Consider the following 19781-nt stretch of genomic DNA (forward strand, 5'->3'; position numbering starts at 1 on the left):
TGTGTCGTCTCAAGGCAGCCCATTCAATCATTAACGCGCCTCAATGGCCAAAAAAAAAACCCAGCCACGGCCCATTTTTGTAATGCAGCGCACCACAGGCATTTCAGGTGCCATTCTAAATAAATTCTGCCCCACGTTGCCTGTGGTAACGCAGCGGAAATTGCACAATTTCACCATACGTCACTGCAACGCATAGGTGTGAATGAGGCCCTTAAGGATGCAGCAGTTTGGTGCTGTCCCCTTTAAGTGCCTGCTGAGGAGAGTTGCAGGAAATTAGGACAGCTGGGGCAGATTGCTGTCAGTGGAGGGGGCGGTCAGGGTTCATCTGCACCAGGTGGGGTAATTGCTGCAGGAGATATAAATTCTCATAGGGCTGGATAGAGTTCATGTTGCTCTTCTGGTCACAATGGGTTGGAGGTGGCTCAGTGGTCTTGTTGGGGTGCTCATGGCCTGTGATCTTGTCCTATGCCAGTATCCCTGGTACCGCCAGCAGCCAGAATCTCTACGGCGGGGTCCCTACCAGCCTGGATGGGGTTCTGCCCGAGGACTTCCTGAGCTGTCTAGGCAGATGCCCAGTCCTTCCTTGAGGACCGTCAGTGTTGTGTGTCTGGAGGACAAGATGGTGGTGACCATTCTGAAGGATCTGTTTGGGATTGGGAAACTGGTCAAGGCGTCTGACCTCACCCTGGGCACCGCTCAGTGCACACCATCCTCTGAGGACAAGGACACCGTGGTCTTCCAGATCAACCTGCAGGACTGCGGGAATGTGGTTCAGGTCAGTCAGCTGATGCAACATGGATGGTTACCCTGTAGTCTTAAGTCTCACCATGCATGTTACAACCTGATCATACAATCTCTGCCCCACTGACCACATAATCTCTGTACAATGACTCTAGTGCTACCAAAACTATGTAATGAGGACCTACCTTAACCATCAGACAGGCCCTTCTACATATTACTTGGTACATCCAAAGGCGATTGTAAAATCAGATTGTAGTGTGTTGCAGTCTGATTGCACAGCTTTTAAATCTGCCAACAAATTTGTATCCAGGCAGGTTCTTGCACTACAAATAAGCTAAACTAGGCAGGACATCATAGTGCACAACAGCTGCATCTCTGGCTTTATACCCAATCAGGCTCTTCTGCTACATGCTCATTGGTAGACCTAAAGATTGTACAATCAAATTGTAACGTGTGCTGAGCTCATCTACTATACAGTGAGGTTGTATCAGATTGGCTATAAAACTAATAGCTTGCTCAGGAAGGTCATTGCACTAAGGAGATTGTATAGATTGCAGTGTGTGTGGTGAGCTATAAGGGCCTACCTCAATAAGACAAACCCTTGCCCTCCTATATGTTGGTAGACCTAACTTTGTCCAACTACATTGTAACATGTATGCTGAGCTCTAGGCGTCTCTACTATGCAGTGAGGGTGTATCTGACTGGCTATAGATGGAATGGGTTAATAGTCTGATCATCACATTACATATCGGCTGGTAAATCTGAAGGGGATTGTACAACCAGATTGCAATTTGCATCACCATCATGGAGTGCTACAATCTCCTTTTGGAATATGAGTATTAAATCTTGAGGCCCCTCTAAAAGCCATGTAACTCGTATTTAACCAGGCAGGACCTTCGAGCACAGGACAAGGCAACTTTGGCACTCCAGCTGTGCTAAAACTGCAAATCCTGTCATGCCCGTGGCTGCCAGTCTTGCAATGTCTCATGGGACTTGTAGTTCCACAACAACTGGAGTGCAAAGGTTGCATACTCTCTGGTCTAGTACACGATAGTTGGATGTATGTGGAATTACACTGAGGTGAGTGGTTTCACTTCCTGTCCTGTAGATTCAACGGGAAGTGATGCCATCATTCCAATATGAGGAATATCCCTTTAAAGACAGCTGTCACACAAGAATGTGTCCTCTTCGGCAGATTCCCCTCTATTGCAGGTCTTCTGGCAACTCACAATTTAGGACTTGCCTTCACTTTTATTCCTGGGTGGTTATTTGGCTTTTATGACTTGGGGGACTTGTGGAAGTCAGTAGATAGAAGGGGACATTTGTTGCGCTCTTCTGATAGAGGGGATCCTCGTTAGTGACCTATGTGAGAGGGGTTTCATCCTTCCTTGCTGTGTCTTCTGGGACGGGAAGAGGCTGGAAGTTCTAACTCTTCACGCCATCCAAAAAGTTTTGCCTGGGCTTGTGTCCCGGCTGGTCACCCTGTCATTTATATTTCAGGACTTTAGAGCAAAGACACTTGCAGTTCAAATGTATCACTCCGTTTGTGTGCTAATAGCATAAATTGAAGTGCCATGGTGGCAGCAGGGAGGTGGACCTGGGAACTAGGATGAGGGACCAGCTACATAGACCACTTTATATCTAGACTATCTTTAGGTAGTGCCTACTGTAAATTGTTGGGGAGTGTTGAGGAGTTCCCTCTTGGGCCTCAGTGAAATGAGGATTCTGTCTCTTGCAGATGAACACTGACTTCCTCCTCTATACTACAAGCGTTGCCTACAAGCCATCTCCATCCAGGAACGTCCCAATCACCCGAACCAACAGTGCCAACATTGGTGTTCAGTGCTACTACCCCCGGTAAGTCTCCTACTCGGGCCAATTCACAAAACGCATGCTTTAATTTTGCTTCAATTGTGGGGAACTGAATCATTTTACAAGTCTCACTGCCTAAAATATCAGCTACAAAGAAACTAATACAAGGCATGAAGGGTCATGGAGTATCCAATACTTGATCAGGCATGCAACCTGCAGCTTTTATATTACTATACTTATGGGATCACTTTCAATGGGATGCCTGGTTGTTCCAACTGTTCCATCACTATGATGGAGTAAATTCCTATTTTAGTTGGATAAAATGGGTGAAATGCGTAGTTGCCATGTGCCTCCAGCTGGTGGTGGCCACCAAGCAAATCTGGCATCTTCTGCAGCCATTGTAAATGCTCCAGGTCCACCTTCTCTTAATGGGATTCTTTGTTGCAGGTAGTGTCAGGCTGCTCTGTTACACAAGCATGCTTTCCAAACTTGAGTCATGGGTGGTCCATTGGTATTTTGGTAAAACTCTATTTCTTTATCTGTTTTAGGCACGGCAATGTCAGCAGCAATGCAATCAGACCAACATGGATTCCCTACAGCACCACCGTAACCATGAAGGAGAGGTTATCCTTTGCACTCTATCTGATGAATGGTAGTATTTCTATTAATATTTTTCTAGACTAAACACTAAACTGTAAATCCAGTATAAGCTGTTGTCTTTGAGTTATGGATCCCTCAATCAGTCACCCTGATCCCTTCTGGAGGAGGCTTCTTGCATGTGGACTCCATGCAGGATACAATTTTTGATGTGTCAACACCCATTAGCATATTCTAGGCAAGCTAGTCTTAACCAGGAAAAGCTTCTACCCCAAACCTGGGGCTAGAAGGTGACACATTCTGGCTTCTTACATGGTTGCCTGTTAATTTTTAGTAGCTTTGCATACACCTGGCTTTCATTAAGACTTGGCTACTGAACTAGTTTAACATTTGATCACATGATGCAGGGTGGATACACCAGCCACTTGACAGATAAATGTAGCTTTGACTATGACTGAGACAGCAGCATTTGTTCAGATGGCATCTGTTGGCACGGCATAAGTATATCCTCAATTACATTTCCAGGACCTTTGCTGTCTTCTATATGTCCCCAGTAATCCAGCTTGACCATCCTGTAGACCTAACTTGGTAGGTAAGATTGTTTTTAACTTCTCACCTAACATGGAGGTGTCTTTGTCTCTTGCAGAGGACTGGAGGTCAGAGTGCATCTACAATCTTCACTCTTGGTAGCTCCTTGAAAATTGAGGCCTCTGTCAATGTGGAGAACCACATGCCGATGAGGATCTTTGTGGACAGCTGTGTGGCACTGCTAGCTCCGGACCCCAATTCCACCCCTCAATATGAACTCATTAAAAATTATGGGTAAATATATTGTGTTCTGTGTTGGGATATTTCTAGGTCCAACTCTTGCATCTGCTTTTTACACTTCTGGGTTTCTGCAGGTCCAAAAGACCTTGGCAAAAAAGCTTCCAAAAGAGGGTTGGGAACATCTGGGGGGCTCTAGCTGTGGCCCTGAGCCTCAATATAGTCCCAGTGTATTGTGGTGCCTCACTCTTAAAACAGTTTTTCCAACCCTCTAGGTGCCTGGTGGATGGGCAGCAAGAAGATTCCTCCTCCACCTTCATATCACAGAGACCAGAGCCAAACAGACTGCGCTTAAATGGTGCACCTGTAGATTATGGAAGCTGCCACTTCTGTTATGTAAATGCTGTTTACTGGCTATCATGGTCGGTGATTCAAAACTCTGACAAAGTAGGAATGCTAAAATGTATTTTATTCACAACAGTTCAGGCTTAATTTGACAAAGCCAGAGATGACTTGGTAATTGGCATTCCCAGGATTCAATTTTCCCAAGTGCTCTCATGATGCTCTAAAGGTTTAACTGAACTCTCTTCTTTCTGCAGATGAGGAATCGGAGGAATCGGAGGTGACCAATGTACAGCTCCTGGGCCCCATTTGGATCATTGACCCCAAGAGTGTTCTCAATTCTGAGGGTGAACAGGCTCTTGCAGTGCATGCAGCTGAATCAGAACAAGAATTGAAGCCCTGGATGGTGGCAGCTGTGGGAGGCCTGTGGGTGGTTGTAGTGATGGGGGCTGTGCTAACCTGGAAACTCAGATCAAGAAAATGTAATGTGACCACAATTCAGCAATAAACTTGTTTTTGCATAAGAGGTTTCCTTGTGTGTAGTTTACTTGCTGGTCCTTGTGATGGAAATGCAACAACATGCTAGGTCACCAGGTATCCTCTCTACCAGGGGCTGACTGGCAAATTTGAGCCCAGGGGGCAAGTACAACCCAGAGGCCCATGGTGCAGCAACTTGGCCCCCCTCCCGCTCTGCCTCTTCCCCCGCCCCTGTCTTCCACTTTTGCCATCCATGTAACAGTAGTGTGAATGGTCGGGAGATGTGAGGACTCCTAGTAAGTTCATGAATGGGGTGACTGGCTAGGGAATGGTGCTCTCCTCCCACTGGGCTCCCTACATAGTTCTGGCCTTACTCCGCTCCATGTCTACTACTTAGGCACTCTCGCCCACTGTAGACCGCCGCTGGCTGTCCACGTTTCTGGGCTGTGAGCGGGGCCGGACAGTGTCAAAGTCAGTGTTCTATAATTCTCGATCCTATACATTTTCTCGACTGTCACTTCCAGTGGGGCCGAGTCATCCGAATCAGCTGTTTTCATGACCCCTTTCTTCATGGCATGTGCACCTGGAAGAGACGCGGTAGATAAATTTATGGGTTGAGGAAAATGATAGGTAGTAGAGGGATGCCTCGTCAGTGCTGTGCGCGTGTACGACTGCTGCGACCCTGGTAGTTCTGCCACTAACTCCAAGCTGTAGATGGACTGCAAATCTCAGCACATTATACAGCAATGCAGAATAATACCACCAGCTGTAGTGGACTATAAATCTCAGAAATACATTGTACAGCATTGCAGAATGGCATTTGCTATAGAGAACTACAATTCCAAGCAATACATTACACAATAATGCAGAATACCATCAGCTATAGAGGACTATAAATCCCAGCAATACCATTATACAGCAATGCAGAACGGCATCAGCTATAGACAATGATATGAAGCTACATACTCTGTTGCTCTGGGTTTTCCGCCTGATGTCTCCAGGGTCTCAGGAGGGTTGTGCGGGCTCTCACCAGGGGTCCAGAGAGTTCCAAGGGTGCGTGTGGGTGCAGCAGAAGCGGCTCACTAATTAGGCTCTTAGGTGGCCAATGCGGACTGTCATGTGGTCAGTGCGGGCTCTCTGCTGGTCAGTGCGGGATCTGTGGGGGCTCCCTAATCAGTGGTAGCTCCCAGGTGGTTAGTGGGGGATCCCTGGTGTAGGGATTTATCTAGAGCTAATGATTATTTTCAAAATCGATTAGTTAGCCGATTAAGTTCAATTAACCGGTTAATCAGGATTTTAAAAAATGGCTCCAGTGATGGACTACTAGTTTGTATTGAGATTGTAGTCCATCACAGGAGCAAGCTTGGAGCGGTGGAAGAAAAAAATAGTGTGGTGTGCAATATAGTGAAATGGAAAGTGTAAAATTATACAACAATCAATGCAGAATAGCACCGGCTATAGAGGACTACAAATCCCAGCAATAGTACATTATACAGCGCAATGCGGAATACCTCCAGCAATAGTACATTATAGCTGGCGGTATTCTGCGTTGCGCTGTATAATGTACAATTGCTGAGATTTGTTGTAGTCCTCCATAGCTGGTGGTATTCTGCATTGCGCTGTATAATATATTTATTGCTGGGTTTTGTAGTCCTCTCTACAGACCACTGCAGAATACCACCAGCTACAGAGGAGTACAACAAATCCCGGCTTTGTATTCCCATGTATAATATACAGCACAATGTACCATCGGCTATAGAGGAATACAAATCCCAGCAATACATTATAGAGCACCATGTGGGGGGGAGGGAAGTGCAGGCTTACCTGAGCAGTCTTCCAGCAACTTCTTGCTTCTGAGATCGGGCCTGTCTGTCGGCGGCTGTCATCCCCTAAGCCTGCTCCTCCTTACTTCTTCTCCCAGCGTCCCTGGGCCGATCGTGGATGCGGGCGGTGAGTGTGAGGAGGTGCGGCGTGGATGCAGGTGGGCGGGTCTGGCAGTGGCAAGCGTGAGGCGGGGAGGAGGTGCGGCGTGTGGAGCGTGGATGCAGGCGGGTGGGTCTAAAAGTGGCAAGCGTGAGGAGGTGCGGCGTGTGGATGCTGGCGGGCGAGTCTAGCAGCGGCAAGCGTGAGGAGGTGCGGCGTGTGGAGCGTGGATGCATGCGGGTGGGTCTAAAAGCAGCAAGCGTGAGGCAGGAGCTGCGGCGTGTGGAGCGTGGATGCAGGCGGGAGCACTAATTACATATGAATAAGCCGCGACTCATTCTCCCAAAAAAATATCCACGTGTCGCCAGAGTGTTCGGGTTTCGCTTGAAGAAAAGGTGGCAACCCTGACGGGCCCCCTGACGGCCGCGGGCAGCGGCCGTTTTTAAAGGGAGCAGAGAGGCCCGGGGGGCATTTGCCACCCTGCCCCCTGGGCCCAGTCCGCCCCTGCTCTCTACAGGAGTTGTCAATGTTTGCCACACTTGCCAATGGCTACCACACTGGCTTTTTGCTCTGTTAGCCCTCTGACTCTGTTCAGGTTCTGCTGGCTGGGATTTATTTAAGGTGCAGACTCCAGGCATGTGTCTCTGCTATGCATGCAGTGTCTAATCTAGAACAAGCCCAGCAGCCTTGAGAAACCCACAATGCATGAGCTTGGGTTAGTAATGGTAGAGCATTTCCCGTCAGGTTCTCTGAATGCCATGTTTCTACATTTTATCAAAGGTGTTGGGTAGCAAACATTTGGAACTGGTCTACTCAAATCTTCTGGAGGCTTCGCTCAGTGGAAAAAAGACCTGCCAACATTTCCAATTGATTGTGTTGCAGTGCTGTTCAGATGTCTCAGGGCTGATGAAGAGGTTGTTGCTTTTGAGGTTAATTTGGAAAAACAACACCAGCTCCAGTGTGTTCTGGCCCGATTTAGTACTGAATCACATCTCGGCCAGCTCACTGCGTTCTGGGGTGGGAGGGGGCGTGATGGTGCTTTAAAGTCAATTGCATTTCCAATCGGTTGTTTAGCAGTGCTGTTCAGATGTCTCGGGGCTGATGAAGAGGTTGTTGCTTTTGAGGTTAATTTGGCGGCTCGATTGGTAAACGCTTATGATCTGGCCCCTTTATAAGGTCAGCAGTGTAGTCATACAGGCATTAACAGCAGCTGGCGACAACTGATGATCCAGTTGTGGTCTGAGGTCCATCATTCCAGATTTTCTCTGTTAGAGGGTATCTATGGTCAAAAACTAAAAAGAAATATGTACATCTATATTGAATTTCCATACATTCTATCGCACTCCTAATAACCGCATCCATCTAGAGGTCTGTAAATGTACTTATTGAAGATGTCCATAGGATGTACTTCCTCAACCCACTGACACGTTTTCACTCAGCCCTGTGAATATGCCCTTCTTGGTGTCACCACTCTAAGCCTGCCGTCTGAACAATGTAACATTATCATTGCCTGCTGGAAGCAATGCATGATGGGTTATGTAGTCTTGGGAAATGTAAACTGCATCACATCAAGCAGCAGGGAAGGAGACACAAAGCACACTGGGAATCCAGGAAGTGATGGGCAGACGGAAGGCAGCACTCACTACATAAAAGGGATTTTTCAAGTGAGCTTTGATTGCAATATGAAAAACAACTCCAATATGTATTCCTATTACAATGCTGATATTATACCAGCACATTCCCGCCTGTCAGTCAGGTAAAAGGCGGGTACGTGCGTCACTTTTCACAGTATACTTGCATTGGGATGACATTTGGAATGAACAGAAATGCAAATATTACGTGTGTTGCAATGGGGTGCGTTCACGTGCATTGGACCGAATCCAGCTTTAGGACTCATTTGCAAGGCACAGGTGCTTTAGTGCGTTGCGCTTTCATGCATCACGGCACATTGCGTTCAATGGCCCCTTCATTTTAACTACCTCCGGGCCGGCCGTAGTAAAAAAACGGCCGGCCAGGAGCTCTCTCGAAACAACACTATAAACGCAAGCAAAAACAAGCCCTGCTCTGTTTTTCAAAATGCACTGAAGAGCAATGCACATTTGTGCGTCATGCTGTAGCGCATATACCAGGCCTGCCATGCTTTATCGCAGCGTGTAATACATTGCACCTTTGCGGTCCATTGCAGCTCATTAAAATAACTCTTAGGCTGGGCACACACCTTACAACCATCGCAAGACTTTTGTCTTGCGATGGTTGTAAGGTACTTAAAAAAACGTACGATCTGCCTATGTTGCATAGGCAGATCGTACTTGCGATGATCACAAGCCACGCCCCCTGAGGGGCGGGCTTCCGATGACCGCAATGCCGAACCGGCAGTGTGCGCTTGCGCACACCGGCCCGTACGGCTTTTATCGTACGGACATGCCACAAACCCTACAGTAGTAGAGGTCGCACGGCTTCTACACACCTTACGATCATCGTACGATCCCGGGATTTCCCGCGATTATCGTACGATAATCGTAAGGTGTGTGGGGACCCTTAGAGTGTAAGCTCTCATGGGCAGGGCCCTCCTCACCATCTCGTCTCGAATTGTATTGTGATTGTAATGTCTTCCGTTTGTTATAAAGCGCTGTGCAAACGGTTGGCGCTATATAAATCCTGTATAATAATAATAATTAACATAAGTGGCGGTATTCTTTGCCCACTAGAGTATCGCTCTCAGCCGCTACCATAGACAGGAAGTGTCCGCCATAGTAGAGTCTGGCGGCCAAACTCTCAGAGACCATAAGCGTTAACATGCGGTATCTTGCGCATCTTAAGGCAGCCCATTCCATCATTAACGCACCTCAATAGCCAAAAGAAAACCAGCAGCGGCCCTTTTTTGCAATGCAGCGCATCACAGCCCATGGTGTGCGCATTGTTGCGCCCTGCCCATAACAAGCATTTCGGGTGCCATTCTAAATAAATTCTACCCCACGAAATGCTGCCTGTGGTAATGCAGGCAAAATGCACATTTCCCCATACGTCACTGCAACACATAGGTGGGAATGGGGCCCTTAAGGTTGCAGAAGTTTGGTGCTGTCCCCTTTAAGTGCCTAATGTGGTGAGCTATGAGGACCTACCTCAATAAGACAAACCCTTGCCCTGTATATGTTGGTATACCCAACTTTGTCCAACTACATTGTAACATGTATGCTGAGCTCTAGGCGTCTCTACTATGCAGCGAGGGTGTATCTGACTGGCTATGGATTAAGTCTGGTCATCACACTGCATATTGGTTGGTAAATCTGAAGGGGGTTGTACAACCAGATTGCAATGTGTATTACCATCATGGAGGATATGCTACAATCTCCTTTGGAAATATGAGTAATAAATCTTGGAGCCTTCTAAAAGCCATTTAACTTGTATTTACTTCTAGCACCGGGCTAGTAAACCTTGGCACTCAATGCTGTGCAAAAACTGCAAATCCTATCATGCCTGTGGCTGCCAGTTTTCCAATGCCTCATGGGACTTGTAGTTCTAAAACAGCTGGAGTGCCAAGGTTGCATATCCCCTAATCTAGCACAAGATAGTTGGACATTCCACTGCGGTGAGTGTGGTTTCCCTTCACTGTAGATTCAACAGGAAGTGGGGCTATCTTTCCAATATGAGGCATATCACCTTGAAGACAGTTGTCACACAAGAACATGTCTCATTTAGAAGATTCTCCTCTATTGCAGGTCTGGCAATTCACAATGTTGGACTTGCCTCCACTTTCTTTCCTGGGTAATTTTCTTTATTTTTATGGCTGGGGATTCTTTTTTGCATTCAATAAGCCTGAACTTCTTCTAGTCTTGGATGGAGTGTGAAAGACTTCTGTCAGGTTTTTATTGCTGCCTTGGTCCCTGCTGGAGAGGGTTATTTGCTGTTGGGATAGAAAGTAATGGGAAACCTGTCATCAGACGGTGAAACCTTCCAAGGGGACACTTGTGAGGGAAGCCTTGTTAGTCACCAATATGAGAGGGGTTTCATCCTCCCTTGCTGTGTCTTCTGGGACAGGAAGAGACACGAAGTTCCATCTTTTCACTCCATCCAGAAGGTTTTGTCTGGACTTGTTGTGTCCAGGCTGGTCACCCTGTCCCTAATATTTCAGGACTTCAGATCAAAGACACTTGCAGTTCAATTGTATCGCTCAGTTTGTGCTAATAGAGTAAATTGAAGTAGAAGTGCCATGGTGGCAACAGGGAGGTGGACCTGGGAACTAGGATGAAGGACCAGCTACATGGAGCACTTTATAGCTAGACTGTATTTATGTAGTGCCTACTGTAAATTGTTTGGGGAGTGTTTGAGGAGTTCCCTCTTGGGCCTTGGTGAAATGAGAATTCTCTCTTGCAGATGAACACTGACTTCCTCCTCTATACTACAAGCGTTGCCTACAAGCCATCTCCATCCAGGAACGTCCCAATCACCCGAACCAACAGTGCCAACATTGGTGTTCAGTGCTATTACACCCGGTAAGTCTCCTACTCGGGCCAATTCATAAAACGCATGCTTTAATCATGTTAAGTGTCTGTAAAATGATTCAGTTCCCAAGTCTCTCACCGCCTAAAATCATGAGCGACAGAGGAACTAACTTGTACAAGGCATGAAAGGTCATGGAGTATCCAATGTTTGGTCTGGCATGGAACCTGCCGCTTTTAGATTACTATCCTTATGGGCTCACTTTTAATGGGGTGCCTGGTTGTTACAACTGTTCCATCACTGTATAATGGGGTATTTTTTTTCTATTTTGGCTGAATAAAATGGTTGAAATGCTTTTTTACCATGTGCCCACCTGCAGGTGATAGCCACAAAGCAAATCTGGCATCTTCTGCAACAGTTCTGAATGCTCCAGGTCTCTTAGCAATGGGAATATCTTGGTTGCAGGTAGTGCTAGGCTGTTCTACTACACAAGCATGCTTTCCAAACTTGAGTCATGGGTGGTCCATTGGTATTTTGGTCAAACTCTATTCTTATGTCTACTTCTGTTTTAGGCACAGCAATGTCAGCAGCAATGCAATCAGACCAACATGGATTCCCTACAGCACCACTGTAACAATGGAGGAGAGGCTGTCCTTTGCACTGTATCTGATGAATGGTAGTATTTCTATTGGTTCCTTCTCTAGGCTTTACACTAAACTGTAAATCCAGTATAAGCTGTTGTCTTTGGTTGAGGGATCCATAACTCAGTCAATTCCCCCACTCTTCTAGAGGGGCCGCTCTACATGTGGACCCTTTGCAGGATACAATCTTGGACTGTGTCAACATCCATTAGCACATTCTAGCCAAGCTAGTCTTAACCATGAAAAGCTCCTACCCCAACAACGGCACATTTGTCTGGGAGATAAATGCATGAAGGCGACATTCTGGCGGCTTAAATGGTTGCCTGTTAATTTTTAGTAGCTTTGCATACACCTGGCTTTCATTAAGACTTGGCTACTGAACTAGTTTAATATTTGATCACATGATGTAGGTTGGATACACCAGCCAGTTGGCAGACAAATGCCAACTGAGGCCATCTGAACAAAGGCTGTTGTATCTGTTGGCACAGTGTAAGCATATCCTCAATAAAAATGTTCTAAGCTGGGTTTTTCAGGATCCTTGCTGTCCCTTCCACTATGTCTCCATTAATCTAGCTTATCCATCCTGGAGAACTAAACTTGGTAGGTAAAAATTGTTGTCTTGAAACTTCTCACCTAACATGGAGGTGTCTGTCTCTTGCAGAGGACTGGAGTGGTCAGAGTGCATCTACAATCTTCACTCTTGGTAGCTCCTTGAAAATTGAGGCCTCTGTCAATGTGGAGAACCACATGCCGATGAGGATCTTTGTGGACAGCTGTGTGGCACTGCTAGCTCCGGACCCCAATTCCACCCCTCAATATGAACTCATTAAAAATTATGGGTAAATATATTGTGTTCTGTGTTGGGATATTTCTAGGTCCAACTCTTGCATCTGCTTTTTACACTTCCAGGTTTTAGCATGTCCAGAAAAGCTCCCAAAAGAGGGTTGTGAACACTGGGGTCTCAGGCTTTCACCTTGTATGGTCACTTATGTGTGTCTGAGCCTCCATATATTCCCAATGTGTAGTGGTGCCTCACTCTTAAACCCTTTTTCCAACCCTCTAGATGCCTGGTGGATGGGCAGCAAGAGGATTCCTCCTCCTCGTTCATATCACAGAGACCAGAGCCAAACAGACTGCACTTTGAGATTGATGCCTTCAGGTTTACAGATCACAACCAGCCCACGGTATGTAGCACTCTGTGTAATCCAATGGTGCCGAATGTGGCAATTGTGCTTAATGAATGTATTCCTTCTCAGATCTACATCTACTGTGAGTTGAAGGCCGTCCCACTCAACCAGGCCCCAGACCCAACTAACAAGGCCTGTTCCTTCAGCAAAACCAGCAACTCGTAAGTTACAAATGTCTTCTGTACAGAATGTATTTGTTAACCTGGTGTGTACAGCATGCGCTGTCTACTAAGCAAAACTTGTACAGGGAAACAAAATGCTACCTGCTGGACATGATGGTACAGACTAGCTTGCACAAGGTTGGGACAGCCTTGTAGTGATGCCAAGATGGAGGTGGAAATGGTAGCTCACTACTGAGCTAATGTTTCCTTTTCGAGGACTAACTGAACAATGATAAGGCCTATTGACTCCCATAGGCAGAGACGATTGGCAAATGGAAGCCAATGGCCTGTATGGACCCTTGGCCTTCTGCCCACAATGTGGGGGAGGGGGGGGGGGAGAACATCTTGTCTGCTCAGGTCCCTTTAGGGGAGATCACTTTCACTGCCTGTCCTGGAGACACAACAGGGGAACTTTCCAAAGCAATCTGCAGGAGATGGGGGGACTCAATACTAGCTGTATAAACTGCCCAGGTAATGTCTGAGTTCTCTACCAATTGCTCTCAATCGTTCTAGGTGGTCTCCTGTAGAAGGTGCTGCCAACATCTGCAGCTGCTGTGAAGGGCTCGGGGCTCCCAATACTAGCTGTATAAACTGCCCAGGTAATGTCTGAGTTCTCTACCAATTGCTCTCGATCTTTCTAGGTGGTCTCCTGTAGAAGGTGCTGCCAACATCTGTAGCTGCTGTGATACTGGAAACTGTGTTGGCTCACCTAGGAGGCTTGGACCAGCACAATCCAGAAGGGTTGGACCAGCACAATCCAGAAGACACTGGAAGAGACATCAAGCTGGTAAGTTTAATGGACATGTAGATTATGAAAGCTGCTGATGTGTAAATGCTGTTTACTGGCTTATCGTGTGTGTTCCATGTCGGTGATTCAAAACTCTGACAAAGTAGGGAGACTAAAATTGATTTAATTCACAACACTTCAGGCTTAACTTAACAAAGCCAGAGATGACTTGGTAATTGGCATTTCCAGAATTCAATTTTCCCAAGTGCCCTCATGATGATCTAAAGGTTTAACGGAACTCTCTTCTTTCTGCAGATGAGGCATCAGAGGTGACCAATGTACAGCTCCTGGGCCCCATTTGGATCATTGACCCCAAGAGTGTTCTCAATTCTGAGGGTGAACAGGCTCTTGCAGTGCATGCAGCTGAATCAGAACAAGAAGTGAAGCCCTGGATGGTGGCAGCTGTGGGAGGCCTGTGGGTGGTTGTAGTGATGGGGGCTGTGCTAACCTGGAAACTCAGATCAAGAAAATGTAATGTGACCACAATTCAGCAATAAACTTGTTTTTGCATAAGAGGTTTCCTTGTGTGTATTTTACTTGCTGGTCCTTGTGATAGAAATGCAACAACCTGCTGGGTATCCTCTACAGGAGATGTAAAAATGTTTTCCACACTTGCCAATGGCTACCACACTAGCTTTTGCTCTGTTAGCCCTGTGACTCTGTTCATGATCTGATGGCTGTCTGGACCTCATTCTAGCTAGGTTCTAGGGCTACACCCAAGTAATACACACGTAGTAGAACTTGGCTCTGGTTTTTACTAAGTCTGACATTGCTGGCTTGTCATTGCCTAAAAATGTGCCTGTTTAACCACCTCCCATCTGGTGCAGCGTGTTGAGTTGGGAAAAGATTGGATATTGTCAAATTCCAGTTGCTGTCTAGTTCCCCCTTCACTCCTGTGTGATCCACCAAAGGGATGGCTGCTAGAGTTTGCAGACAGCCTCATTCTAACCACTGACCAATGGTTTGCTACATCTTGCCTGCTTATAAGGAACTTGTCAGGATAGAAAAGCTGCTGTGATGGGACTTGTCAAGGTGCAGACTCCAGGCATGTGTCTCTGCTATGCAAGTAGTATCTAATCTAGAACAAGCCCAGCAGCCTTGAGAAGCCTACAATGCAGGTGATCAGGTTGGTGAAGGTAGCGCCTATCAACCGGTTCTCTGAATGCCATGTTTCTGCACTTTATCAAAGGTGTTGGGTAGCAAACATTTAGAACTGGTCTACTCAAATCTTCTGGAGGCTTTTCACTCAGTGGAAGATGGGAAATGTTGGAAGGTCTTCAATCAGCTGTTTAACAATGCTGTTGAGATTTCTTTCGGCTGATGCAGTTTTTAGCTGCAGAGGTTGTTGTGAGGTTAATTTAGCAACACGGGTAAAGCCTAATAGGACATGGCTCTTATTTAGCAGACCCCTAACCCGCCTTGTGTCACAGCAGAGGTCTTGCTGAATATCCGTTGGGGGTACTAATGTGGTTTCTTCTCTAACAGCTGTCACCTGATCCTGCTGTGACCTCTATGATGGTAAATGCTGATGCTTGGATTGTTTTGTAGATCACAGTAAGCATTCCATGTGACTTCCACAGCATTTGCCTAGGTCTGAACACCAAACTGTTGTGAAAAGTACAGTGCATGGACTACTTTTAATGGCCATCCGCTTCGGGTTAACATTTTGGATTTTCTTAACTTGGAGTAATCATCAAGCCAGAGTGAATAATTCTCCCCCATAGTGTCACATACTGACAATGGTCACCAGGACATAGAGGGGACAGATTGCGAATATTTGAAAACACATTAGAAGATGTTGCTCTGGATGTCGGTGCGCAAGACTAGGTACACTATGGACACAAATGTGGTCTCCTATTAAGCTTTTCATATAACACTTGTGTTGTATGCTGAGTGTGGAAACTTATGCTGCAAGGCTTCCAAAATGTGGTCCAGTTTCTACCACTAAAACATCAGGCCTTTGAAGTGACCTACAGTGTTGATGGAGACTTGGCTTGTGCAACCTGCAGGCCTGGGATCTCTTCCTGACTGGCCTTATGCAAAGTACCAAAGGCCAGACTATGATGGTGTACCTACTGAGCCTGATTTAGTTGGGCAGCTCAGGTGGGAGCTACAAGTCCAAGCAGAATAGTATGTCTCAGTGACTAGAGATGAGTGGATAATGGAAAATCCCCCAAGTGGAGTAAAAAGTGGTTCAGAGTTCACCCACTAGTTTACTATGGCACTGAGTGATGTGCTCTAAAGCTGTAGTTCCCAACTGGTAGGTCGCAATGTACTTTCCACTGGGCTAGGTGAAAGGCTACTCTGCATCCCGTGCCGAGCAGCCATTCAAAATATTCTGCCTGGCTCAATGTCAGCTTAAGGTGGGATGGAGGTATGGCTGCAAGGGAGCTCCATCATACATGCATTGCTTACATCTTCCTCGTGTGCTCTCTAGAGGTACCTGGACTGGATTGGCATCACATTCCTGGCACCTCCTACAGGGTGCAGAAGGGAGCTATACAAGCAATGCACATATGGATGGAACTCTGTCACAGCAGCCCACACTGGACCCCAGGCTGAGGATCCACTTCAGTTCTTGTAAGGTAGGGAGACTGGGTGGCTCTTGAAAGAGGAGAGAAAAATTAAATTCCTGATGCATAAGCCCCAGTGAGTTAAAAGAAGATATCTCTACTGGTTCTCAACAGGGGTGACCAGAGGTCATTCAGGTGCTCCAAGTGAATATGAAAGGCCTGTGTGCGCTCTGCTAATGAACTGGTATGTGATACCTCGGACTGTCTCATCTAGTCTTGGTTAAAGGTATTAATCACTTCCCTGTGAATCGTCATTGTGGGGCGAACTGGGTGGATCTGTTCATCCCTAGTTCTTTTGGCATGTGCTGAGCTGCAATAAGGTCCCGTGCTCTGGATGAATGGCACCCAATGAGATGGCTATTTGAGAGTCATTTACAAGCAAGCTGGATATGAGTTAGATGTGGAGACTTGTCTGGTCCCCTAAAGTTGGCCCAATCTGACTGTCTGGAGACATTTCTGCCAGCTGTATCCTCTCCTAATTTCCTTGTTCTCCATACAGTGCCCCATATTCTACCTGTGGCTGTATGAGTGATGTACACGGGGGGTAAACACTGCGCTCCCATCATGTGCCTTTATCCCTCTTACATCACACATTTTATTCTGCTTTTGCGGCTGCTGCCTGGCATTTCATGCATACCCCTTCATTGTAAGCAGCAATCCTAAAACTACAATAATAGATTGGGGTTGGCGGCTCTATTAGTAAGCGCTGATCTGGCCCCTTTATAAGGTCAGCAGTGTTGTCAGGGGCGTAACTAGAAATCACAGGGCCCCATAGCAAAATTTTGTATGGGGCCCCTTTGATTTCTAGTTACACCCATTGCAGAGCCCAATTGAGATCCCACACAGCCCACCTGAGGGTGACCCTGCAGAGCCCACCATAGACTATCTAAGGTGGGCTCTGCAGGGTCACCCTCAGGTGGGCTGGTCACACTCCTTACCTGTCCGCCTCCTCTTCCTCCACCATCGGTGATGAGCCCTGCCTCCTCTGTCGCCGGGCCCTGCCTCCACTGCTGGGTCCAGCCTGCTCCACCGCTGCTGCTGGCTCTCGCTGGCTCAGCGGCGTCTGTGGAGAGGAATGCGCCGCTGCACAGATCACTGGCAGTAATCTGAACAGCGACACATTTCTCTTCACAGCCGCCAGTGACAGCCAGCAGCGTGAGATGCCATAGTGACCCAGGCAGGCCCGCAGGGCATCAGGAATGTCCTGGCCGGGCCCCCCTTTACTCCGGGCCCCATAGCGGCCGCCTGATATGCCACTGAGTCATCATACAGGCATTAACAGCGGCAGCTGGTGACAACTGATGATCCAGTTGTGATCTGGGGCCCATTATTCCACATTTTCTCTATTAGAGGGTATCTATGGTCAAAAACTAAATATAAATATATACATCTATATTGAATTTCCATACATTCTATCCCACTCCTAATAACCACATCCATCTAGACTTCTCTAGATGTACTTATTGAAGATGCCCATAGGATGTACTTCCTCAACATACCAACACACCAACACAATTTCACTCAGCCCTGTGAATATGCCCTTCCTGGTGTCACCACTCTAAGCTTGCCGTCTGATCTACAGCTCAACGTCTGAACAATGTAACATTATCATTGCTTGCTGGAAGCAATGCATGGTGGGATATGTAGTCTTGAGAAATGGAGACTGTATCATATCAAGCAGCAGGGAAGGAGACACAAATCACACTGGGTATCCAGGAAGTTGCTGGAAGTATTAGGAAGGCAGCACTCGCTACATAAAGGGGATTATTTTTTTTTTTAAAGATGCTTTTTATTTTTCCAAGTGTCAGAGACACAATAAAATAACAAACAACCTTCATGCATACAGCAATCGGGTCATCATAACCCAGACAATTATGCAGTATCTATATCCTCTTCACAGATCAGAAAAACATAAGATTACAAGGATGCCGGGTGACACACCGCCTTGACTTCATCGCGCATGAGTGACGTGATGGACGCTGGTGGAGAGAGGAGGGGACCTTCACCTGGTGGGATAAGGTATGCTGCCGGGTCTTCTCCTCTCTCCTGCAACTGTCGGGCTCCCTGTCTATGACTGTCACTCATTTTGGTGTCACCCGTGTGCGGGCCGCACCCCCCTTGTGACGCCACTGGCTCCCGCTCTCCCCGCTTTCCTCGGCATTCCTGAGTTAAGGTGTGGACAGCTGAGTGTGCAGAGGTGTCCGTCTGTCATATCTGAGACATCTGCACTTAGTAAGCCCAATAATATAAATTTGCCATTTTTCCCAATTCTCTCTGCGTGAACTCCCACGTTATCCTCAGGCTGGAAGCCTCATCGTAGTTGTAGCCCGCTCCTTTGCTGACCCTACATTCTGCTTTAAATGGGGACAGAAGGGGAATAGCAATGCACTGCAATACACATATACAGAGCCAGCCATGCTTTATCGCAGCGTGTATTAAATTGCACCTTTGCGGACCATTGCAGCTCATTGCAATAACTCTTATAGTGTAAGCTCTCATGGGCAGGGCCCTCCTTACCATCTCACCTTGAATTGTATTGTAATGTCTTCCGTATATTATAAAGCGCTGTGCAAACTGTTGGCGCTATATAAATCCTGTATAATAATAATAATTAACATAAGTGGCGGTACTTTCGCTCTCAGCTGCTACCGTACACATGAAGTGTCCGCCATAGTAGAGTCTGGCGGCCAAACTCCCAGAGACCATAACAGTTAACATGCGGTATCTCACGCATTACTCTGTCGTCTTAAGGCAGCCCATTCCATCATTAACGCACCTCAATGGCCCAAAAAAAACCCCCAGCCATGACCCATTTGTGTAATGCAGCGCACCACAGGCATTTTGGGTGCCATTCTAAATAAAATGTGCCCCATGAAATGCTGCCTGTGGTAACGCAGGGAAAATGCACATTTCGCCATACATCACTGCAACACATAGGTGTGAATGGGGCCCTTAAGGTTGCAGAAGTTTGGTGCTGTCCCCTTTAAGTGCCTCCTGAGGAGAGTGGTGGTTAATTAGGACAGCTGGGGCAGATTGCGGTCAGTGGAGGGGGGTGGTCAGGATTCATCTGCACCAGGTGGGGTAATTGCTGCAGGAGATATAAATTCTCATAGGGCTGGATAGAGTTCATGTTGCTCTTCTGGTCACAATGGGTTGGAGGTGGCTCAGTGGTCTTGTTGGGGTGCTCATGGCCTGTGATCTTGTCCTATGCCAGTATCCCTGGTACCGCCAGCAGCCAGAATCTCTACGGCGGGGTCCCTACCAGCCTGGATGGGGTTCTGCCCGAGGACTTCCTGAGCTGTCTAGGCAGATGCCCAGTCCTTCCTTGAGGACCG

The 19781-nt window shown here is 47.0% G+C and overlaps 1 protein-coding gene across 1 annotated transcript; it reads left to right on the forward strand.

The window, feature by feature from the left end:
• The first annotated feature begins 556 nt into the window (after positions 1-556).
• Positions 557-19775, forward strand: LOC108797696 (zona pellucida sperm-binding protein 3-like). Its single transcript, XM_018569340.1, has 9 exons — positions 557-775; positions 2480-2598; positions 3102-3205; positions 12400-12577; positions 12802-12922; positions 12995-13086; positions 13728-13873; positions 14129-14288; positions 19661-19775. The coding sequence occupies exons 1-9, from the start codon at positions 569-571 to the stop codon at positions 19773-19775; spliced, it is 1242 nt and encodes a 413-aa protein (XP_018424842.1). The 5' UTR covers positions 557-568.
• Positions 19776-19781: the final 6 nt, after the last annotated feature.

The sequence above is a fragment of the Nanorana parkeri genome, unplaced genomic scaffold (genome assembly GCF_000935625.1).
Source record: "Nanorana parkeri isolate BGI_ZX_2015 unplaced genomic scaffold, ASM93562v1 scaffold1324, whole genome shotgun sequence".
In the NCBI taxonomy this organism is placed as follows: Eukaryota; Metazoa; Chordata; class Amphibia; order Anura; family Dicroglossidae; genus Nanorana; species Nanorana parkeri.

Excerpts from the sequence above, each read along its gene's own strand:
- LOC108797696 (XM_018569340.1), top strand. The coding sequence starts at position 569 with ATGCCCAGTCCTTCCTTGAGGACCGTCAGTGTTGTGTGTCTGGAGGAC. Across the intron at positions 13,087-13,727 it reads TTCAGCAAAACCAGCAACTC|GTGGTCTCCTGTAGAAGGTG; the intron begins GTAAGTTACAAA and ends CGATCTTTCTAG. Across the intron at positions 13,874-14,128 it reads CTGGAAGAGACATCAAGCTG|ATGAGGCATCAGAGGTGACC; the intron begins GTAAGTTTAATG and ends TTCTTTCTGCAG.